Source organism: Ascidiella aspersa, chromosome 5 (assembly GCF_963924565.1).
Source record: "Ascidiella aspersa chromosome 5, kaAscAspe10.2, whole genome shotgun sequence".
In the NCBI taxonomy this organism is placed as follows: Eukaryota; Metazoa; Chordata; class Ascidiacea; order Phlebobranchia; family Ascidiidae; genus Ascidiella; species Ascidiella aspersa.
In genome coordinates, this window is record NC_139451.1 from 2,021,892 (window position 1) to 2,043,235 (window position 21,344).

Consider the following 21,344-nt stretch of genomic DNA (forward strand, 5'->3'; position numbering starts at 1 on the left):
CTATAGCTTTCAAAAAATTGACAAGGAAAAGCAATATAACCTAAAAGTTTAGCATTAGAATGAGCAAAAGCAACCGCCAGTCTTATAATCTACATAATAAAAGAGAAAGTTTGTGAGATGTGTGTGTGTGCGTGTGTCCAGAAATGTGAACATTTGGTCAATTTGAATCTCATTCTAATTGACTGTAAAAAAATTTGGAGTTCAAAAACTAAAAAGGTTGGGAACCACTGGTTTATAGCCTATTGTATTTAAGATAAATAAGTATTTCATAAATTTCTTGAATTAAATTACCACAAAAGTAACCATAGGCCGTTGCATACATACAAAGCGTATTTATTTACTAGTCATTATAGGCTGAATTAATTGTAAGCTTTTCAAAGTAAACTATGTTTCTTAACTACTTAACAGCACTTGGATAGCAAAATATTGCCCCATTTTTACACATAGTTCTACTTGTTTACTAAAAGCTATAAAAGCGGTTTCTCTTTTTTTTTACGAGTAAAAACTGTTTATGCTCTAACCGAGTGGTTCTCAACCGCCGGTCCGCGCCAACTTTCCTGCCGGTCCGCCAAATATATTACAATCTTAAATCTCAACTACAAAATGCAAGAAACTTTAATAGAACCACGTATAACACGTATGATATCAAAGAGACAGCAGCAAATTGCTAATTGAATTTAAGTTTCCATTCTTTTCTTTTAAGTTGCATACTTTTGTCATATTTGCAGTTTGGGTTGATTTTGATTTTGATTTTGAAGGTCCACCGTTCCGCAAAATTTGTTTTGAAATTTTTACCGGCCCGTATGCTAAAAAAGGTTGAGAACCACTGCTCTAACCTCATTATAAAGAGATTAAAATTTGATGAAAGCTTTAGAACCATTGTGAAGGAAACGTAAATGCTTAACCTCTAAGCAAACATCACAGTGTAATTAACAAAACATCGTTTTAATCGCCTTTAAGCCTAAATATTAGAGACAAAGCTACGCGATAATAAATCATATCTTCACGATAACATAAGGCGATTTCATAGACTAGAAGGTCACTGAGTTTGACTTGATTTGTGTTGTACATTACATAACAAATTTTGCAGAGGGTAATAAATGAAATGCTGTATAGTACTTGACCCGTCTTCTAAGCGCGTTGACCTATAAAGTCGACTTTTAGAAACCCACTACAGTCTTGAGTTTGAACCTTATCCATGCTATAGTTCTCTTTTTCTGCCTTGCTTGTATCATTGATCGACAGATTAATCTGCGATAGATTTCGGTGTATTAATGATGATACTTAAGCCGTAATCGTTGATCAAAAAGCAGCTTTAGAAAGGCTAGATCCCTTTTGTGCACTAATGATATGTCGTATTAAGCGTTCGTGAAAAAACAGCTTCAGAAAGGCTAAATCACAGTTGTTAACACTCATATGTGTGTCGTTCATTGCAGTTAGACGTAGAATAAATATCAAAGTGCATATGGAAGTAGGTAGCATTTTGTAAATATTTGGAATAAATTTAGAGGTAATAGCTGTAGGCTGTAGTTGGACGTATGATAAATTTTAAAGGTCCATTCAGCAGTATAGGTAGCATTTTGTGAACTTAGATACTGGCTGGAGGTTGTAGTTAGACGTAGAATGAATATCAATGATCATTTTGTTGTAACTATTTGGAACACATATCTTTTAGTTTTTTCACAACTTTAAAGGAAAACTAAAATTTTTTTTTTTTGGTTTGTTTTAGTAACAGTTTGACTACAACAATTTGGTAGTATCGGTACTCATCCGGTACTAGGGTAATGAAGGTACAGATAAAATACAAAGGCAGTACAGATATAGTCTTGGTTAGCGATAAAAAACAGCGATTTTACTTTTTTATTAAAACCTAATAGGGTAACAACTGTCCATAACAAGCTTAGTAGCGCTAAACAAAATTTCGGCTTTAAAACCTTTTAAGAAATTACCTTTGAATGTTTGATTTTCATCTATTTTGCTTGTTTAAGCATATTAATGACGTCATTCGGTATAGGAGCGAATCGCGATGCTTTTTGTCTAAAATATCGAGCATCGATATAGGAATAAAATGCCAAGTATCGTACATCGTTACACGCAACCAATCCATCTTTGTTATTTGTCAAACTAACAATGTTGTTATTCGTTTTAGGTTATTTTTCTAACGTATTCTAACACATTGTGACGATGACAAGCTCTGCTTTGCCGACGCCAACAATGCCCTTTGTGAGCGCAACAACACAGCCTGACGTCAGTGGAGCCGGAGACACAAGTCCATCTTCTATAGACGCAATGGAGATGATAATGTTGCCTCTGTTTGGAACTGTGTGTATTGTTGGGTTGCTCGGCAATGCGTTGATCATGTACATCATGCAATTCAAGGTACATAGCTGATTATCCCACTGTTTAGCCAATGTTTTTTGGCTTGCGGCAGCCTACAGAAATTATAAATAGTTCGCAGCACCCTCGCTCGTATTTTTGCTATTGGTTAACTGTAGCGTTACAATAAACAAGATTGAAACAGCATGTTATTTGAGCAACAAGTTGATAAACCTTTGTAATCATTGTCACTTTTATCGTACACAAAAAGTTGTATCAAGAAGCTTACCAATAGAGCAAAAATTGAAATCCCAACGAATTTGAATTATATCTCGGCACCCCTTGAGCGTTAAAAATGACACCCCATAGTGCCGCGGCACCCCGGTTGGGAACCACTGGTTTACTCTAATTTGTAACACATGACAAAGGTTATGGTTTGGTGTAGTTTAATATATCAACAAAGATGGCGGGATGACCTGGTGAAATAAACCAATTTTAACCGTTAAGGCATATTCTGCGAGAACTCCGACCGTTCCGGTTTACTTTTACACCGCTCCCCCGTGATTTGCTCAATTTTAAGCCAATTACACATCAACCAGACAAAATATTACCTCAAAAATTTGCCAACGATGTCCAAATTTCGGTCAAGTAACTTAAATTACCGTTTGTAGTTTTTTCGCGTTTAGAGTAACTTAATCAAAACAACAAGAATTGATGTATAGTTAATATTTTGTCCAAAAACAAAAAAAAAATTTTTGACTCCAAAAACTAAATTGACTTTATAATCGTTTAGGAAGATGTTTTAAACAGTTACTTTTTATGGATGTTTTATAATATCTGTTTTTCTCAGAATTGTTCTTATTTTTTGTTAAAATTTAGGTTTAAAATTAGTAGGTCCGCCATAATAACAAACAAGAAAAGAGCTTGGTGAAAAAGTTTGAGAATAACCTAATTCGAACACAAAACGAAATATTTTAACGCCATAGCAAATATATGACCTTGTGGAAATGGAATATGACCTTGTGGGAATGCAATGTCACGCTGTTTCCTTTCTAAATGCCATTATTGTGGTCCGTAGCCCCAGGGGCCCGTTATTACTCTCGGTGGACCTGGATAAGGCATGTGTTTGTTCCCCCAGAGACCCGGATAAATGCTACGGGCTTGCAAAAGCGTCATGCTGTCAACAACAAGAAATTTTCGCGTTTGAAATCGGGTTGAAATGACAGAGCGTGAAACTAAAAACAAAATGCGCCGTGTCGTTAAATTCCTTAACGATGTATACGAAGCTATTAGAGCAGGGGTGCACAACCTTTTGGCTGTTGACGGCCGCATTGACAGTCTTTATTTTTCCTACGACCCCCAGTAGAATTTTTTATAGATGACGTCAGAAAGTAAGGTCAAAACGTGACGTCATAAAACAATTATTTTTAAAAAGACATGTTGTTCTATTACGAACTCGTGCGAAAATATACAACTGAAAAAATGGTTAAATTGGCAAAACTTACAATTCAAACGAAATGGTTTTGGGTATTTATGTTAATTTCGGACCGGTAAAGTTTCAAAACAAATTTTGCGGACCGCTGTACTTTCAAAAATCAGAATCAAACCCAAAATAAAATGACCACAAAAGTATGCAACTCAAAAGCAAAGAAAGGAAACTTATAATGACCAATTACGTGTTATACGTAGTTCCATTCAAGTATACCGGTATTTAGGTATTTATGTTCTAATTTGACAAAAATTGCACTACATAGATTTATTAATAACGCGGCGCAACATGCTAATATGCATGGCACCTTTGATAAATCGATTAAAACACAATAAAGACAGATAGATAGAAGTTCGTGCGAAGGCAAACAAGTGTTTACGTAGTAAAAGTACTTTTTGTTGAAGGGGGGAGATGTTTTTGCAAAGTAGGGGGACACAAGTTTGTATTACCGTTTGTCCGCCAACCCTTTTATACAACATGTGCACGGCCGAAAAAGTTTTAGCCAACGGCTGCAGGTTGCGCAACTCTACATTAGACCAATATTTTTTTCTGTGGATCTTTAGAATTATCTTTAGAAAATCGACATCATCTGATTATTAAGACCTTTCGATACGAGCTTGTATCATTATTAGTTAATGAGACTGAAATATATGCATTCCACCTTTTATAAGTAAGGTTTCGATGGAATTCAGTCACATTAACTCAAGATGATACAAGCTCGTATCGAAACGTCTTAATGTAAAATTGCCTTCATTACTAAAGTCATTTTGGTTTTCAAAGGCACTATTTTTTCTCTAGGATTTTAGGGTTGAGTGATTTTAATACATTTAAAACATAAAGTTGTCCAGTGGTATGACTTTGTTTCAAAATTCATTGGTATTTAGTGTTACTTTAACATGATCTCACCCCGATATCTGCTACAACGATCTTCATACGTCTGGGAAGAACTGCTTTGGCGATCTTTTAGCGGACCAATGAAAGATAGAAGACTTTTTGATGATAAATTAATGATGGAAATATTTTTAGAACAAAAAATGCAAAAAAAATGATTATCCCGACCATTTTAGCTTTAACATTTTTTATTTTTTCAATAATTATTATTTGCCTTAAAATGAACAAATTTTATATTAACATGTCCATTGTCCAGGTTACCAAGCAACCCTGTGTAACACTATACTTCTTTGTAAGTGTTTTTAATAAATCACCTAGTTGTCTTAATAGAAAACGTTTCAAAAATTCTTGTTACCGCTCCGCTCCGTGTAAAACGAAGCGAAATTTATTATTGTGGTGGCGGTAAACATTCATTGTGGCCCCTTTAACTCTTTAAATATTAATGTTGTGGCATTGTTGGCACCAAATTAAGTAAAACCTGTTTCAAGTTCTGATAATATAAAACTTATAGTAAGTAAGTTTACCTGCTTCGGTATTATAACTTAATTGGACTTAAGGTAATTTACAAATGATATTATAACTTAATTTGTTAATCTGGACAGTTCAGTATTTGTATTAAATTTAGGTTCGTTATGGATATATAATGCAGCTTGATAATGAATGTCAAAGTTAGAAGGTTATGCAAATTTGTATCGAAACGTCTTAAACAAGATGCTGTCGATTTACTTGGACTATTTGGCCTTCATTATCAAGCTAAAATAAGTATTTTAATAACGTTATAATATTTAGTTGTTTTGAATAAATAAAGATACCTAAATGCTCGATAAATGATTTGGGTTAAACAACCCATATTGCTCTCAGTACATAAAAATCCCAAGAAAAAAAATTATCTTAAACCCCCCAAAATTTAAGTACCACCATATTGCGTATAACTGGCGGACCGCGGTAAATATAACAAGCGACCTTAAACTGTCCCTAGGGGCTACGTGGAACCCTTGGGGCACGTAAACTAGTTTAAGGGGGGTCATGAAAGCCTATTTGAAATCTTAGTATAAAATTTAAAATTAATTGAAGGTTTAAAGAAAAAAATAAGTAGATAAAAAATTATAAAAATTATTTAAAAAAATAAAATAATAAAAAATATGATTTGGACCCTTCTCCCTAAATGTATTTGGACTCCATTTTTTAGTTTCACTTTTGTTGGACCGAAAGCAGCACGTTCGTAAGTTCGTTTATTTTATGACGTTAATTTATGAAGGTATGAGGCTGCAAATGCTTATCACAAAAGAAAAAGCCTTGTTTGTAAAGCCTTAAAGCATTAGAGCAATAAATATTTGAATATAGTTTGTTTGTTCAGCTTGTTGTTTACATTCAAAATATCCTTTGTTACGTCAACAACAACTTTTTCCAGATTCGCCAAAAGAGCATCACTGATATCTACGTCACAAACCTTGCAGTCGCGGATTTTATTTTTCTCGCCATGCTGCCGTTCTGGACAATTGACCTTGGAATGGAAGGAAGGTCATTAATTATTAATGCGCGAAGCCCGAATGTTTACGAAACAAAATGCCGTAGATGCTTGCTTTTTATCTTAATTTGCATTGACTTAGGTCCGTGAAAAATACATAATTCAAGAACTCGGCTTTATATTTTGTTATAAATTTACAAACGGTTGAAGGTGTATTCGCAAAAACACACTTTTTGGCAGGATGAAAGTTTATACGCAGTAAGCCAACCTATAAACCTAAACAAAAGTACTGTAGGTAGCATTTTGTGATCGTTTTGAATAAATCTTTATTCATTATTGACATTTAGTCAAACGTTCACAGAATGCTACTTACTTCTGTATGAGCTTTGATATTCATTCTACGTCTTACTACAACCTCCACCACTATCTTAAGATTTATTCGAAACGTTAAAAATGCTACCAACTTCTGCATGGGCTTTGATTTTCGTAACTACCTCTTACTATAGGGTTATCCGATAAATATCGGATCAAGGCCGATATCATTGTATATCCTTGTGTACACTATTGAGTTATTCTTAAATTGTTTTTCCTGAAACCCATAACTTGTTGTAAATGGTGTCACAACAAAAGTTTTTCTTCAGTCGTAAGACTGCCATCTTATTGTCGTTAAATCAATAATATTCCCCTTGTCGAGAGACGGCTCTGTATGTCATATTGATCTTGATAAAGACGTTTTGGTGCGCACTTTTATTATCATAAGTTAAAGTGACTAAAATATGATGATGATACAAGTTCGCATCGAAAAGTCTTCCTCAAAATGATTGTACTCAAACGACTTGCCAGAAACACTTTTTTTTCAACAATAAAGCACTTACTGTTTTTTTTATCTTACCGCTTAAATTAGTTGTTTCAATTCATCTTGCAAAAAAATTATTCAAAATAAATCATGTGGCCAAATTCAGGGGACTAATGGTTAAAAAAAACTTTGACCACAAATTAAACGGACTTCATTTTAATATATTCCACAACCACATCATTACAACTGGTCAATAGGTGTTCTAATCCTCCCTGTATACAAGACCTTATGGTTTTGATGGATATATTGGAGGAATTACATATACGTTGACGATTCAGTTCTATTATAATGTGGAACCATCAAGTTTAGACAATTTCCCTAATGTTGTTCCAACTCTCCATGTCAGCCTAGTGGTAGTGCTGGACATATTACAAAACTTCATGTACTTTGTCGATTCAATTCCAGTATAAAACCATTAGGTTTCCTTATCTATATCTTTCTGTATATCATACAGATCTTATAATACGTGATTTAAATACAGGTGGTTATTCGGTCGATGGCTTTGCAAACTGACGAGCGGTCTAACACACTTCCACATGTACGCAAGTGTATTCTTCCTCACCGCGATGGCAGTAGATCGACTGGTGGCTGTAGTCTTTTACAAACACAACAGGAGTTGCAGGTTGGGCTTCAAGTTGTTCTATAGGGAGTGTTAATATCTCTCTTCTCTGCGGGTGTGGCTTATTCTGTAATTCCAATTAGCGTCCATTTTTCAAATTTCATTAAAACAATTTTCTGTCCTTACATTATGCTGTGTGAGTCTTAAAATAAAACTCGTTGAAATAATTGTTGCCCTAATTACATCTTTTGGGTCCGTTTTTCAGCTAACAACGTCTTAATGGAACCACTAAACGGTTCTTAAGATCGCATGCATTTTGCATTCGGCAGTTAAGAAACCGTTTATCACCTATTTTACATTAATTTTTAATGGTAATTGATGCCACGGAAACGGTAATTTAAAGCTACCTAAACGTACTAACTAAGTCCTTTACTCACTATTTTTATTATAGTGATAACATTTTTGAAATAATTGTCAAGGTCTTATATATAATCTATCTAATTCTTTTTCTAGAATTTAATCCTAATATTAGGGATCTCGGATAATAGCCGATATCAAGTGGTAGTATCGGTACTCGTCCGATACTAGGTTGCATCAGTGGCGATCGGATACCAATTTAATATAGGAATTGTTACCATGATTTGCCAGCGATTCAACCTCAAAAGTTAAATTTTTTGAAAATTATAGTAGATTAACCACTGGATATAACTAAACTTCGTAACCTTAAAGCAAATTTTGGCCAAATAACATGAAAAAAAGGCTTTCGACTGTTTCAATTTTGCGAACTTTGCTTTAAGAATAGCAATGATTTCAATTGGTATCGGATTGCGATATTTTTTTGCCCAAAATATCGAAATAGAAATTTAACTATCGGACATTTACTACAACAGAAAAATAAATATTCCACCCATACCTTATTTCGAACCAAAATTTGTTAAACGTTTGTACTGAAACAAATATTCATTTTGTGTTTTTAACCTTCAATTTAGCTATACCGTTTTGCCAAATTTGTAGTTGCAATCAATCCTTGAGAAGAATGAAGTTTGTTTAATTTGTCATTGATTTTTGGACGATTGTTTAATATATGTTTCCAATTAATCATACCTAAACCAAAATAATAATAAAAAACAGTTTATAATAAACACTTTATCTCAACTTAAGTCATTTGTTTTAAAGACTTAAATAAAGCCAAGTATTTCTGCCCAAACGACTTAAGTCAAGTCAAGACAATTTTTCCAAAATACTTAAGTCGAGGCAAGTCATTTGAAAAAAGTGACTTAAGTCATTACAACACTGTTTAGTCCCTAACATAGCAGTAAGTTCTTACTCAACTTTACTTGCTATTGCTTCCAGGCATCGAATGGGTGCGACAGTTGGTTCTGCTGCTGTTTGGGTATTCTCTGTCATCATAAGCACTGTTCCATTCTGCTTTCGAGACCTACAACTGAACAGCAGAACAGGTACAACACGTTTTTAACTATTATAAAAACCTTTAGTGTTGTGGACGAGTCATTTTGCAATGAATTAGGCCCAAGTCAAGTCATTCGTAAAATAACTTAATTCCATGGGTACACTATGCACGGATCTGTAATGTAGCTTAATGATGACTTCCAAAGCCTAAAAGATCGAGTAGATCAACACCATATTGATTAAGGAGTTTCGATACGAGCTTGATACAAGATATTAAACTTAAGCCAAGTCAACTAATTTGTAAAAAATAACTTAAATAAAATCCGATTATGAGCAATAAGTAAACTAAAAAACATACAGAAAACAGAAACGCAATAAACAGCTAGCAAATTCCTTGTATAAATTCTTATAATTAGCTCAATTTCATAAAAAAAAATCTTAATTAAAACACTTTATTGCAAATTTTGCCCAGACGACTGCAAGTAAAGCCAAAGTCAAACAGTGGCTTAAGGAATAATAAGCCAAGTCACTGACTAAATTCATTACAACTCTGGAAATCTCTTAATGCCTTTGAACTGATTTTGTATAATAATAAGTATTTGAATGGCCTGTCTTATTATTTTGCGTCCAGCTTAAGTTATGTGTTTCGAAAGTGTCATTGTAAAACAAATTTTTGAACTCTTGGGTATTGTTTGTCCATAGAATTTATACAGTTGTGTTTTTGATTGGTAAATGCTATGTCTTTTAGGCTACTACTGTTGCTGAATGTGTCTATAATCATCCAAAAAGAGATTGTAAATTCTTTAAACGTAAAAGTTCGTTTGGATTGTACTTTTGTCCGACTTTGAGGCAAAATTCGACTATATTTTAAGCATGATTGTTGAAGGTTGTAGAATTTTCTTACGTTTCGCACAAATCTTAAGATAATGACTGGAGGTTGTAGTTAGGCGTAGAATCAATATTACAGCCAATAAAGAAGTAGGTAGCAGCATTTTGCGAACGTTTCGAATAACTCTTTATTCTTTTTTAACATCTGCTGAAAATGTTGAAAAGTCTGTTGTTTTAAACGATACTAATATGGTAGGTGACATTTACCTACATTTTCGTAGTTTATTTATCGAATAAAACGACGTCGTTCCAATTAAGCAATTGTGATTTTTTTAAATAATGCGATATTACTCCGGCTTAACAAGATAAAACGCAAATTCCCCAAAGAAGGTCCGATATAAGTTTGATTTAAAATAAATTATTCATGGGCCGATATTATCAGCAATAACATTCGTGTTCTACAAGGAACAAGCCCTTATTATATAGGAAAAGCCCGAAATTAACCGTTTCTTTGATGTTTATCTCTCAGAAAATTCACAAGTGCTTTTGTATTTATGTTTAAATCAACAGCGTTTTAAACAAGTCATTTTAAAATGACTAAAGTCCAAGTCAAGTCCTTTTAAATAAAAAGTCAACTCCCGGACAAATCATAGTTAGAGCAAGTTGACTTTAAGTCCAGCCCTTCATAAAAATAAAACTTTAAACTATTAAAACTGGTAATTCGTTCAAATATGAGTAAGTGAAACTAACATAAACGAAATACACAGCAAGCAGATTGTTTTATGTGCAACAATTAGAATAAATAGCTCAATTTTATATCTAAATGCTTAAGGAAAGCATTTCATTTGAACCCAAATCATTTGTACAAAAGACTTATGACAAGGCAAGTCATTTTACCAAAAGTACTTAAGTAATTTGAAAACAGTGACTTAAATGTTCTTAAGCCAGGTATTTGACTTGAGTCAATATACAAAACTAAAAATCAGGGTTTATTTTGCGTGAAGGGCGGTTTTGTGCAGATGTGTTTATCCCGAAAAACGTCATAACACCAGATGTAGGAATGCTATAAATTATGTATAACCCTCAACGCTTATATTCTTGCAATTCCACTTACGAGTTGGTGTAAAAACGCGTGTGTTTATTGCGTTATATTTTCGAAGCCTAATGACCCCTGAAAATCGATCCTATTGACTCAGAGTTATGTAATGTGTGTCTTTGAACTGAATGAAGCACATATGTTTATTGGTCCATATTTCTAAATCCTGGTCATCCCAGAAAAAATCGATCCTATTGACTCAGAGTTATGTAATGTGTGTCTTTGAACTGAATGAAGCACATATGTTTATTGGTCCATATTTCTAAATCCTGGTCATCCCAGAAAAAATCGATCCTATTGACTTGAAAATCATCAGCTGATTTTCGGTTTATTAATTTCTGTATTTAGTTTAATCTTTACTTAACCCTAATCGACGCTGTTAATTACACGAATCCCACAGGACGCAATATATATTTTCCCTGATTTGAAATATTATTTTTAATTAATTCAGCTAACTATCAAACACCATATTTACTAAAAATCTTTAGCCTAGAAAGTTGATTTGAGTTTTTAGATGCCGATGATACTTATAGCCTGTAGTGAAACGCATTTCTCGCATAACAACTAATTTGGGGTTTACTAAGTTCTATACTTAGCTTAATAAAAAAAAACATGATAACACAAAATTGGGGCAACGCTACAGTTTATTCAAAGCGGTCTAACTACACCTTCAATATCTAAAAATATTTCCAACAACCTTACAAATTTCGCCAAGCTCACCAGACAATTGAAATGCAAAAAAGCATCACCACTTACTTAGGATGTTACACCATCATTTATATAGCCCATGTTTTTATGAATTCGATATATTTACAGTTTTGCTTCCATTGTAAACTACAAGCGGTAACTTAACTATCATTAATGTAGAAATCAAGCTTTGCGATACTCAGCACTTCTTTCCATTAATTGCTTGCGTCTACAAGGACAAAAGCGAACGTACAATTTTCGCACAGTAGAAAGCAAAATTCGGTATAGAAACGGTGCAGGTTTTCTGTAAGGCGAAAAATGAAATGATTAGCGCACAATACTTTATAAACAAACAAAAAGGTTGCGAAAAATAAAACATACCATACCAAAGTTGTTTTTTGTTTTTTTTTCTGGCGTCTTCGGACTGCCCTGTGCACCGAAAAACAAAAGAGTTTAAATAGCAACTAAATGGGCCCAAATGCTAGAAGTTAAATGCATTCTTTACGTAGAAGGCGCGAACTACCGCGCCTAATTAGGGATTGTGCCGCGATGCGTCGCGCCATTAGGCGCGAGCAAAAACGAAAATGGAGCAATAGAGAAAGGAAAAAAACTTACAATTGACTTGTCTTTTGGGCAAATGACTTTGGATAATTTGAAGTGTTTTCGTTAAGCAATTTTTTGTAAAGTTGGGTTATATACTTTATTATTGCACAAAAAAAAATTTCTAGCAACGCGTTGCGTTGATGTTATTTTTTGCTGGAGTATTGCTCATAAACGAACGAGTTTATCAATTATAATAGTTTAACGTTTTATTTCAATTTCAATGACTTAATTATGACTTGATTGGGACTTGACTTGGGAAACCGATGACTTGGACTTGGACCTAGATCATGTTATAAATGACTTGACTAGACTTAAGTCATTTCAAAATGACTCTGTACCCAGAAAGTGCGTTATAACATCACAGCCGTGGTATTGTTACGTGAACAGTTGCAATTATTCAAAGCAGTTTAGGAAGCGTTTGAAAAATGCAAAATCAAGTTGCTGCAATTATTTTTTTTCTTGTTTGAATAAATTGAAATTGTTAAAGAGATAAATGAAACTTTTCAAGGCTTGGAAACCTATTCTTGGTCTGAAATGTTTGCGAAGATAAACTCTGATTTCGGCGTAGTTGTTAAATTATACTAATAAAACTAAATAATTTTGTTTCCAGGCTTCCACCGCTGTACTTGGATGTTCCAAGAAGACGTCCCTTCCCATAGAGACTGGTTCATTGTTCATTTTCTAACAAGGTAAGCTTATTGGATTATCAAAACACCACAAATCTTAAAGACCCGTAATCACAGCTCACCATAATCGCACCAAAACAATAATATAATGCTGGGCTTCGTTGCTCGACCATCGATCAAAATATCACATCAGGAACATGAAAGCAGCGACTTTCATCGAGGCTCGTCAACATTCCAATGTAAGGCGCCTCCCTAAAGCTAGAAATTAGTCACTTCCATCACCAGCAAACTACAACCAAGAATTTATAATTTGCTGCTATTACATAGTCACGGTCACCTCATAAGACACCGCGATAAATAAACATAAGACCCAGTTAAGAGCTGTGTACTACGTAATATTGTTGTGTTAATTGGGTCTATTGTTTTTTGTAAAAACATCTATGGCAGAGGTGCTGGTCAAGCATTTAGTAACCAATAGCCACGTTTCTTGGTTGGGTAACTGCAAGTGTGCAGACTAAAATATCAAAATGGAAAATTAAGTCGAAACACCAGTGTTGTAAACAAGTCATTTCAAAATGACTTAAGTTCCAGTCAAGTCATTTCTAAAATAACTTAAGTCAAAGTACTAAGTCCCAGTTAAGTCCTTTATTAGAGCATGTCAACTTCAAGGCAAATCATTAAAATTAAAATAAAACGTTTAACTTTTTTTTTTTTTCTAAAAACAGAAACACAAAACAAAATTCAAGGTTTAACTAATAGAATTTCTTCCTCGTAAGATTATATAAGCACTAACTGAACTAAAAATAAAAAAACGCTTCAAATAGCAAGCAACTTATTTTCAGTAAAAGAATTCGCATAAATAGCTCAAATTTACCAAAAAAAGTACTTGATGAAAACACTTCATTTTAACCCAAGTCATTTGTCCGAAAGACTTAAGTCAATTCACTTAAGTCAAGTAAAGTCATTTGAAAACAGTGACTTAAGTGAACTAAAGTCAAGTCATTGACTTAAGCCACTACAACACTGCGACACCCAAATTTAAGTCCTAGAAAAGAGCTGTGTATTACGGAATAATGTTCTTTTAATTGGTTTTTTTGCTTTTTGCGTTTTTTTTTAACATTTTAGCAGTGTACCATTACAATGCAACTGCATGTATGGCGTACTCTTTAACAATAATGAGTTTTAGTGCAAAACAGGGGATTTTATGCTTTGCAAAAAAATAACTTTGGTCCATCTGCAGTAAAAGATTAAAATTTAAAACTCGTAAAAACTAATTTCTATTGCATATTGATCTTTCGCACCTAAAATGTATTTATTTTTGCTTTTTTGAATAATTTTTTTAACCGCTTACCACACATTCTGTTCGCCAGGTCTGTTGTGGGATTTGCCCTTCCCTTCGTCATAATAGCCGCTTGTTACACAACAATCGCTATTTTCTTGAAGACAAGAAACACGAGCGGAAGGCTGACAAGCAAACGACAGGTAAACACAAGTAAAAAATAAATTTTATTATCTGCAAATATTTTAAGTCTCTAATGGTTTTAATTACCACATCTAGCGATAAGATCGTAGCCGATACACGATACCAAGTGTAAGTATCGGTACTCGTCCGATAATATTGGAGCCGATACACGATGCCAAGTGGTAGTATCGGTAGTCGTCCGATAATATCGGAGCCGATACACGATACCAAGTGGTAGTATCGGTACTCGTCCAATAATATCGGTGCCGATACACGATACCAAGTGGTAGTATCGGTACTCGTCCGATAATATCGGAGCCGATACACGATACCAAGCGGTAGTATCGGTACTCGTCCGATAATATCGGAGCTGATACACGATACCAAGTGGTAGTATCGGTACTCGTCCGATAATATCGGAGCCGATACACGATACCAAGTGGTAATATCGGTACTCCTCCGATAATATCGGATCGGAGCCGATACACGATACCAAGTGGTAGTATCGGTACTCGTCCGATAATATCGGATCGGAGCCGATACACGATACCGAGTGGTAGTATCGGTACTCGTCCGATAATATCGGATCGGAGCCGATACACGATACCGAGTGGTAGTATCGGTACTCGTCCGATAATATCGGATCGGAGCCGATACACGATACCAAGTTGTAGTATCGGTACTTCTCCGATAATATCGGATCGGAGCCGATACACGATACCAAGTGGTAGTATCGGTACTCGTCCGATAATATCGGATCGGAGCCGATACACGATACCGAGTGGTAGTATCGGTACTCGTCCGATAATATCGGATTGAATTTTATTATCAACAAATATGTCAAAGTCGCATTTTTTGTTTATCACAATCAGGGATATCTTAAAATATCAGATCGGAGCCGATACCCGATACCAAGTGGTAGTATCGGCACTCGTCCGATACTAGAGTGGTATCGGTGCCGATCCGATACCAGACGTTTCGGAAAACGATCCGATCCGATAACAAATGACGTCATTAAGGGATTTTTCTACCAGTTTAGGACAAAACCTGCTTCAGCGTTTATAATTTTGGTTACCTACAGTCGTTATTTTTTATTAATTTACATTTGAAGGTAATTTTTTTTGTAAGATTTCTATTATTTTTCTGTCGAATTGAGAAATTGTCTTTTTTTATGTCGGAATAGGCTTTCCGTACATATAAGGATGTTCCGATACTTACAGTTTTATTCCGATACCGATAACCGATATTTTTAACGGAAAAAAATCGCGATACGTTAGGTGTAATGGATCGCATAATAGAGTGGAAATTTCTATATGAATTTAGAAATGTTTCAGCACCGATACCACCCTAGTATCGGACGACAAGTACCGATACTATCACTTGTCATCAGGTATCGGCCCCGATCCGATATTATCGGACATCCCGAATAGTGAACGTAAGCAACTCAAGTGTTATCATTTGTTTTCTCTAAACGACCGAGCTTTAAACATTGATAAACAGTAAATATTAACTTAAATATTATGCTGAAACACTTTAGAAAGTAAGGATCTCCCGCATGGTGCCACACACTACTGTTTTAACTACCCAGGGTAGTGTGCAGCTACGTCAAAATTTGACGTGTAGCCATTACGGCATTTATGTGGCCACCTGCAAGAAGTGTGACAAGCAGTATGCCGGTCAAACTAAAACCAAGTTTTCCACACGTTGGAATGCTCATCGAGCAACTTGGAAGACGTTTGATTATTCGGCCAACAACGACCGAGCTGCGCTCTTACGGCATTATGCAGATCAACATACCACACTGCAAAGAAAGCCGCACTTACACCAATTTTTTTCTGTTGTATTTGTACAAATGCCGCCAGTCAGTCTTTTGGATATTTTTGAAGATAAATGGCTTAATAAAACCAAAGCTGAAATAAATATCCAAAAAATGATACTACCACGCGTAAAGTAATTTTTTGCCCAGGGCTTGTTTTGTCCCGTTTTATTTCTTGTCATTAATGATAGCTCTGCGACACCGTTTGATAACATGCTTATCAGTTGCGTGCTTTTCTCTTTCTTTCCGTTTTGTCACGTTGTCGCTTGATGCCATTCGCTAGTTGTTGCTTTTGCATCTGACATCTGCAGGTGTTTTATGATTTTAGACCTATACGCTATCCTACTTTTTTAATTTTATATATTTTACTTTTTAACCACCCATATTGGCATTTTTACATGTTTGTTTTTTGTACAGAAACTGATGATGCCTTATAGGCGCAATATATATATTTCTGTAAGATTTTAAGAAATGATTTTATGTTTTATCTGTTTTAATAAATAAACAGTCTTAAGATCTAAATATTATGTGTTTTATTTAAAGGACCGAGCTACTACGATGGTTATGGTTGTGATTGGCGTTTTCTTGTTATGTTGGCTTCCCAATCAGATATCAAACGTCATTTACGCTCTGCAGGGATTTGGGATTATACGTAAGTCGAAAACTTAAAAAATGTCTTGTTTAAATACCACTGTATTTACGAATGTTTTTAATGTTATTTTCCACTCATGTTTCTATTGAAACTTTTATTTGTTAATTTTATTATCAACAAAACAATCAAAATATTTATCGTTTTATGTTATAGCTCTGTTGTATAATTGTACGATTTTTGCCATCGAAATTATAATATTTTGTTAGCAAGTTGTGCTGCCACGATTGTCTTACAACTCTATTATTATCCAAAATTTAACAGTAATATTTACTTTTTTTTATTATTGATGTAACGACAATCAGGTGGCAGTCTTACGACTGAAGAAAACCTTTCGTCCTTTTTTCTTTTCGCCGTGATGAGTGTTTACTTTTACACATAGCTTCGCCACAAGAACCGTCATCCGTGCATTATCACATCCACATGTTCAGTACTTGTCTGGCCTGGGGCCACAGTTGTATCAACCCTATCCTGTACGCCTTTATGAGGGAGGACCTAAAACTAAAGGTAAAATAAGAAATAATTTAAACTATAAACTAACTCACAATTATACAATTTGTTTGAAGATATGTAAGATCTCAAACTAAAGGTAAAATAAACAAGAATTTAAACTATAAATCAACTCACAATTATACAATATGTTTAAGGATATGTAAGATCTCAAACTAAAGGTAAAATAAAAGAGAGTTTTGAAATAGGTTGGGCAGCCTACGGCTCGCCAAGTCCTTTACGAGATTGGTAAGAGGCGATTTCTTATATATTATTGGCCATTTTAACTGGATAAATGCGAAACCATTTTTAACCTGAAGGCGTAATGTCTACCCTAAAAAATTATCAACAATAAAGTTTTACCAAGAAACTCGATAAAAGTTTTACCAAGAAACTCATTGTATCTGAATGTATAATTGTCAGTTAAAATTTATCGCGGCCCGCCGAGGCCTTTCTGAGGTTCGTTTTGGCCCGCAACTAGAAAAAGGTTGCCCGCCCCTGGTTTAAAGGATAGATTAAAACACAGACATCAATTATGTTACAAGCAATATGTTTAAGTATCACGAGTTCCTCAAGTTTGAAACATTCTAAAAGTTTGTGTTTTTTGTTTCTTTTCCGCTTTTTAGCACAATAAACAGATTTGTAAGGGAATATTTCCTTAAACACGGCCAGCCATTGGCAATTTGAAATGGTTCTAAAGAACAAATACAGACTCCAAACGCAAAAACAAAGTAATGTTTTCTTTTTAGCATTACTAAATAAGTAAACAACCCAGCGATCGATTCCATAGTCCGAATTCCATGTAACACCCGAGCACAAAAAATCGATTATGTTCCAATTCGTCACGTCAATTCAGAATAATATGATTTACCCGTTGCATTTCAATTTAAAATCCATTTTCAGCGGTTTGGTTTGTAACGTCGTGTCAGTTGCATTTCGAATTAGAAATGTCCGATAGTATCGGTAATGTTGCCTGTTCGATACCACATAAATATACAGTTGCACTAATTTTTTTTTTTTTTTTTTTTATTGTTTTATGAAATAGTCTTTTTGTTTACATAATTTTGTTCACTCAATCATCGAATATAAATAATAATTACTAACAAATAGAATTTATCTTGGAGAAATTACTGACAATTCCCAACCCAAGCAGTTATTTGGAAATTTTAAAAGTAAATCAACCGGTTGCGGTTTAATACACCGGACGCATTAAACAAGTAACGTATTAATCAAAATGCTACCTAAAAGTATTTCAAACCTCCGACCATTGTGCTGCTAAATTATTCTTGTTTGTATAGCAGTGTTTTTGAGATTATATATATATATATATCTATCTTAACTTACATCATTGCACTTTTTTACATAATTATTTTCATTAAATATAAACAGAAATAAATAAATACTTATAGATGACGAAGTTAAAAAAAGTATAGTCATTTGTTTTTAAATTATAAGCTAAACATTATTTTCAAGGTTATGACATTTCTATCAAATATGCCAAACTTTATATTATTCTCCTTCTGCAAAGGTATGATTTCGAGACTGTGTTTTGCTTCTTTGGCATAAACGGTTGTCAAATCTATAATTTATTAGGCTTTTGTCAAAGATCTTTATGCACGCCAAACACAAACGTAATGATTTCGGCATGAAATTGATTTGAACGCGAAAAATGTTTCTTGTCATAAACAGATCATTAAAATGTCATATGCTTCAAAACGTGGTCGAATATTGATCTTAATCCAGTAGGAAAAATACCCCGGGAGGTGAAATGACCAGCAAAGCTGCGAATTTCTCAACACAATGGCATAGTTAAAAATGCAAATATATTACATAGATTTCCTGATCAATTTATTTTGCAGATGACCGAGGTGCTCCATGCTGCCACCAAACGGTGTTGCGGCTCATCGGCCGCAGAGCGCCTCCTAACGGCAGACACGCCGAAACATCGTCAGCTGAACGACGGGCAACTCAAAAACAAGGTGAGTCGAGTTATGTTAAACTTAAGGTGTCCGGTATTATCCGATCGGAGCCGATCCCCGATGCCATGCTGTAGTATCGATAATTGTCCGATAATATCGGATCAGAGCCGATACCCGATACCAAGTGGTAGTATCGGTACTCGTATGATATCAATATAAATTTAGCATTTCCGCCATGACATAACTAAGAAAACATATATTAGTTTAAAAAAATGCTGAAACTTTTATGTTTTAAAATGCTAAAGCACATTAAAAAGCAACAAATCTTTGCCAAACGACCGAAAAGTATTGCATTTGTAAGTTTTCATTTAGCTCGACTTATTTTGCAAAATAAGTGTTGTCCTTAATTATAGGATAGGGCGGCCGTACTTTTGGTGAAGACATAAAATACAACGAATCAGCCATCCCTAGTGCTGTGAGCTTTGCACAGACTTCCTTGGCCTAATGCTTATTTTCCGCCGAAGTTTGCGTATAACATTTTGGAGCCTTTAGTCTTCCTGAAAAGCAGAACGACAATTTTTGAATAAATATACAGCATTGTTCAACACAAACTGAGCTGTGAGGCATACAAAAAGGTAAATGTGGGAACCCTTTAGGATACCCTTTTACAGAAAAAAAAATTGCCAAGAAAATACGAGAATTACAATGCCACGTTTGTTTCAATTATGGTTTTCAGTTTGTTTTTTGTGGTCCAAAAAATCTGTTAACCTTCTTTTTGAAGTTTTACTGATTTTTTTTATAATTATGAATTTCAACGTTAGGTGTTTGAAAATATATTCAATTTCAATAAATAAAAATATATTTAAACAAAAAATATTTTTCAAAATTAAAAACACGAATAGCTTCATTTTATACTAATTTTGTTAAAATCCTAATATTTTTATTTCTCGTTTCAGTACTGCAATCGAAAACGTACTTCGGCGAAAGACAAAGCCACTGTCATTGAAGAAACAAAGCGCATTTGTGACGTAAACAAAGCATCGTTATGCACCTCACAAAGGTCTTTATACTTGTTTACGCTAATAAGTTTGACATTACACTTAAAATGTGTGCATAATTTTCTGTAGCTGAAAAGCTTTGGAATGTAAGGAATTCCCCGCAGAAAATATAATGTAAAAGAAAGATTCTTGCTTTCTTATCAGATGATGTTAAGACTATTTAGCAAAACAGTTAAAAAACTTATTTTGTTTATGTTTTATACCTGTTTTAATAAGCAGGCTTAACATCTGTATTTTTGCAGGAATTTTGTATGTGCATTAACTATAATCAATTCAACATTAAAGAAGTTTCTCAAACCTAATAAAATAACAAACGTGATAATTATACAAAAGAAAAGCAGAAATGAAATAATGTCAAGAACCACTGATTTAGATGATTTAGATCATATGTGTGTTTATTTTATTTGTCATACAAAACGAAAAGCTGAGTTGAACACAACTAACAAAGAAACTATTTTTTTAATTATTTTAAGTAATACCTGTAGATGGCAAATAAAAATTTGAACGTTGATGGCGGCAATTTAGAAGCCTAAAATTAGCTTTATAAATATGTTGCTCATATTTGCAATGAATCTAAATTGTTTTTGTATGTTTTTTTCCAGGAGCATTAACACTTCTGGCAAAGCTGTTGAAACTGAGGCTGTTTTATCTCGAAACGGTGAGCCTTTTTCTGTAATGTATTTTGCTTCATTAACTCGAATTGAATCACGGTCAGGGTTCAGCCGACTAGATGAATTAACAGTATTTGTTCCCCCTTGGGAACTGCGAAGCGCTCTCCTACTTTAGACCTTCACGCAATTGTAGTTGCACTGAGAACATAGGAGTTTATGGCGCACGGAATTGTGATATTATACCGCGTTTAAAAAACTAATTTAAATTTCAAAATTACATTTTTCCAAAATGCACAAACAAAGAAAACTTAAAATCACGTTGCTCGAGTTTCAATTAGAAATAAACCTTTTGTGTTAAAGTTGCATTTTTATGCTTTTTTTCCACAGGTGAGACGTGTATAACATCGGCTGTACGGTGAATTGAAAAACGACAGGATTTCGGTCAATTGATTTTTCCTTGGTTCGTTGTGAACGAAGAGGAAGAGAGGGGTTTAGTGGTGGGAAAACCCCA

The 21,344-nt window shown here is 34.3% G+C and overlaps 1 protein-coding gene across 1 annotated transcript; it reads left to right on the top strand.

Annotated features, from left to right (window-relative positions):
- The first annotated feature begins 2,283 nt into the window (after positions 1-2,283).
- LOC146141453 (somatostatin receptor type 5-like) lies at positions 2,284-21,008 on the top strand. Its single transcript, XM_083390124.1, has 12 exons — positions 2,284-2,379; positions 6,108-6,217; positions 7,502-7,642; positions 8,933-9,039; positions 12,814-12,892; positions 14,200-14,311; positions 16,651-16,759; positions 17,139-17,263; positions 19,105-19,224; positions 20,121-20,224; positions 20,825-20,880; positions 20,938-21,008. Exons 1-12 carry the CDS (start codon positions 2,290-2,292, stop codon positions 21,006-21,008), a joined length of 1,224 nt encoding a protein of 407 aa, XP_083246250.1. The 5' UTR covers positions 2,284-2,289.
- Positions 21,009-21,344: the final 336 nt, after the last annotated feature.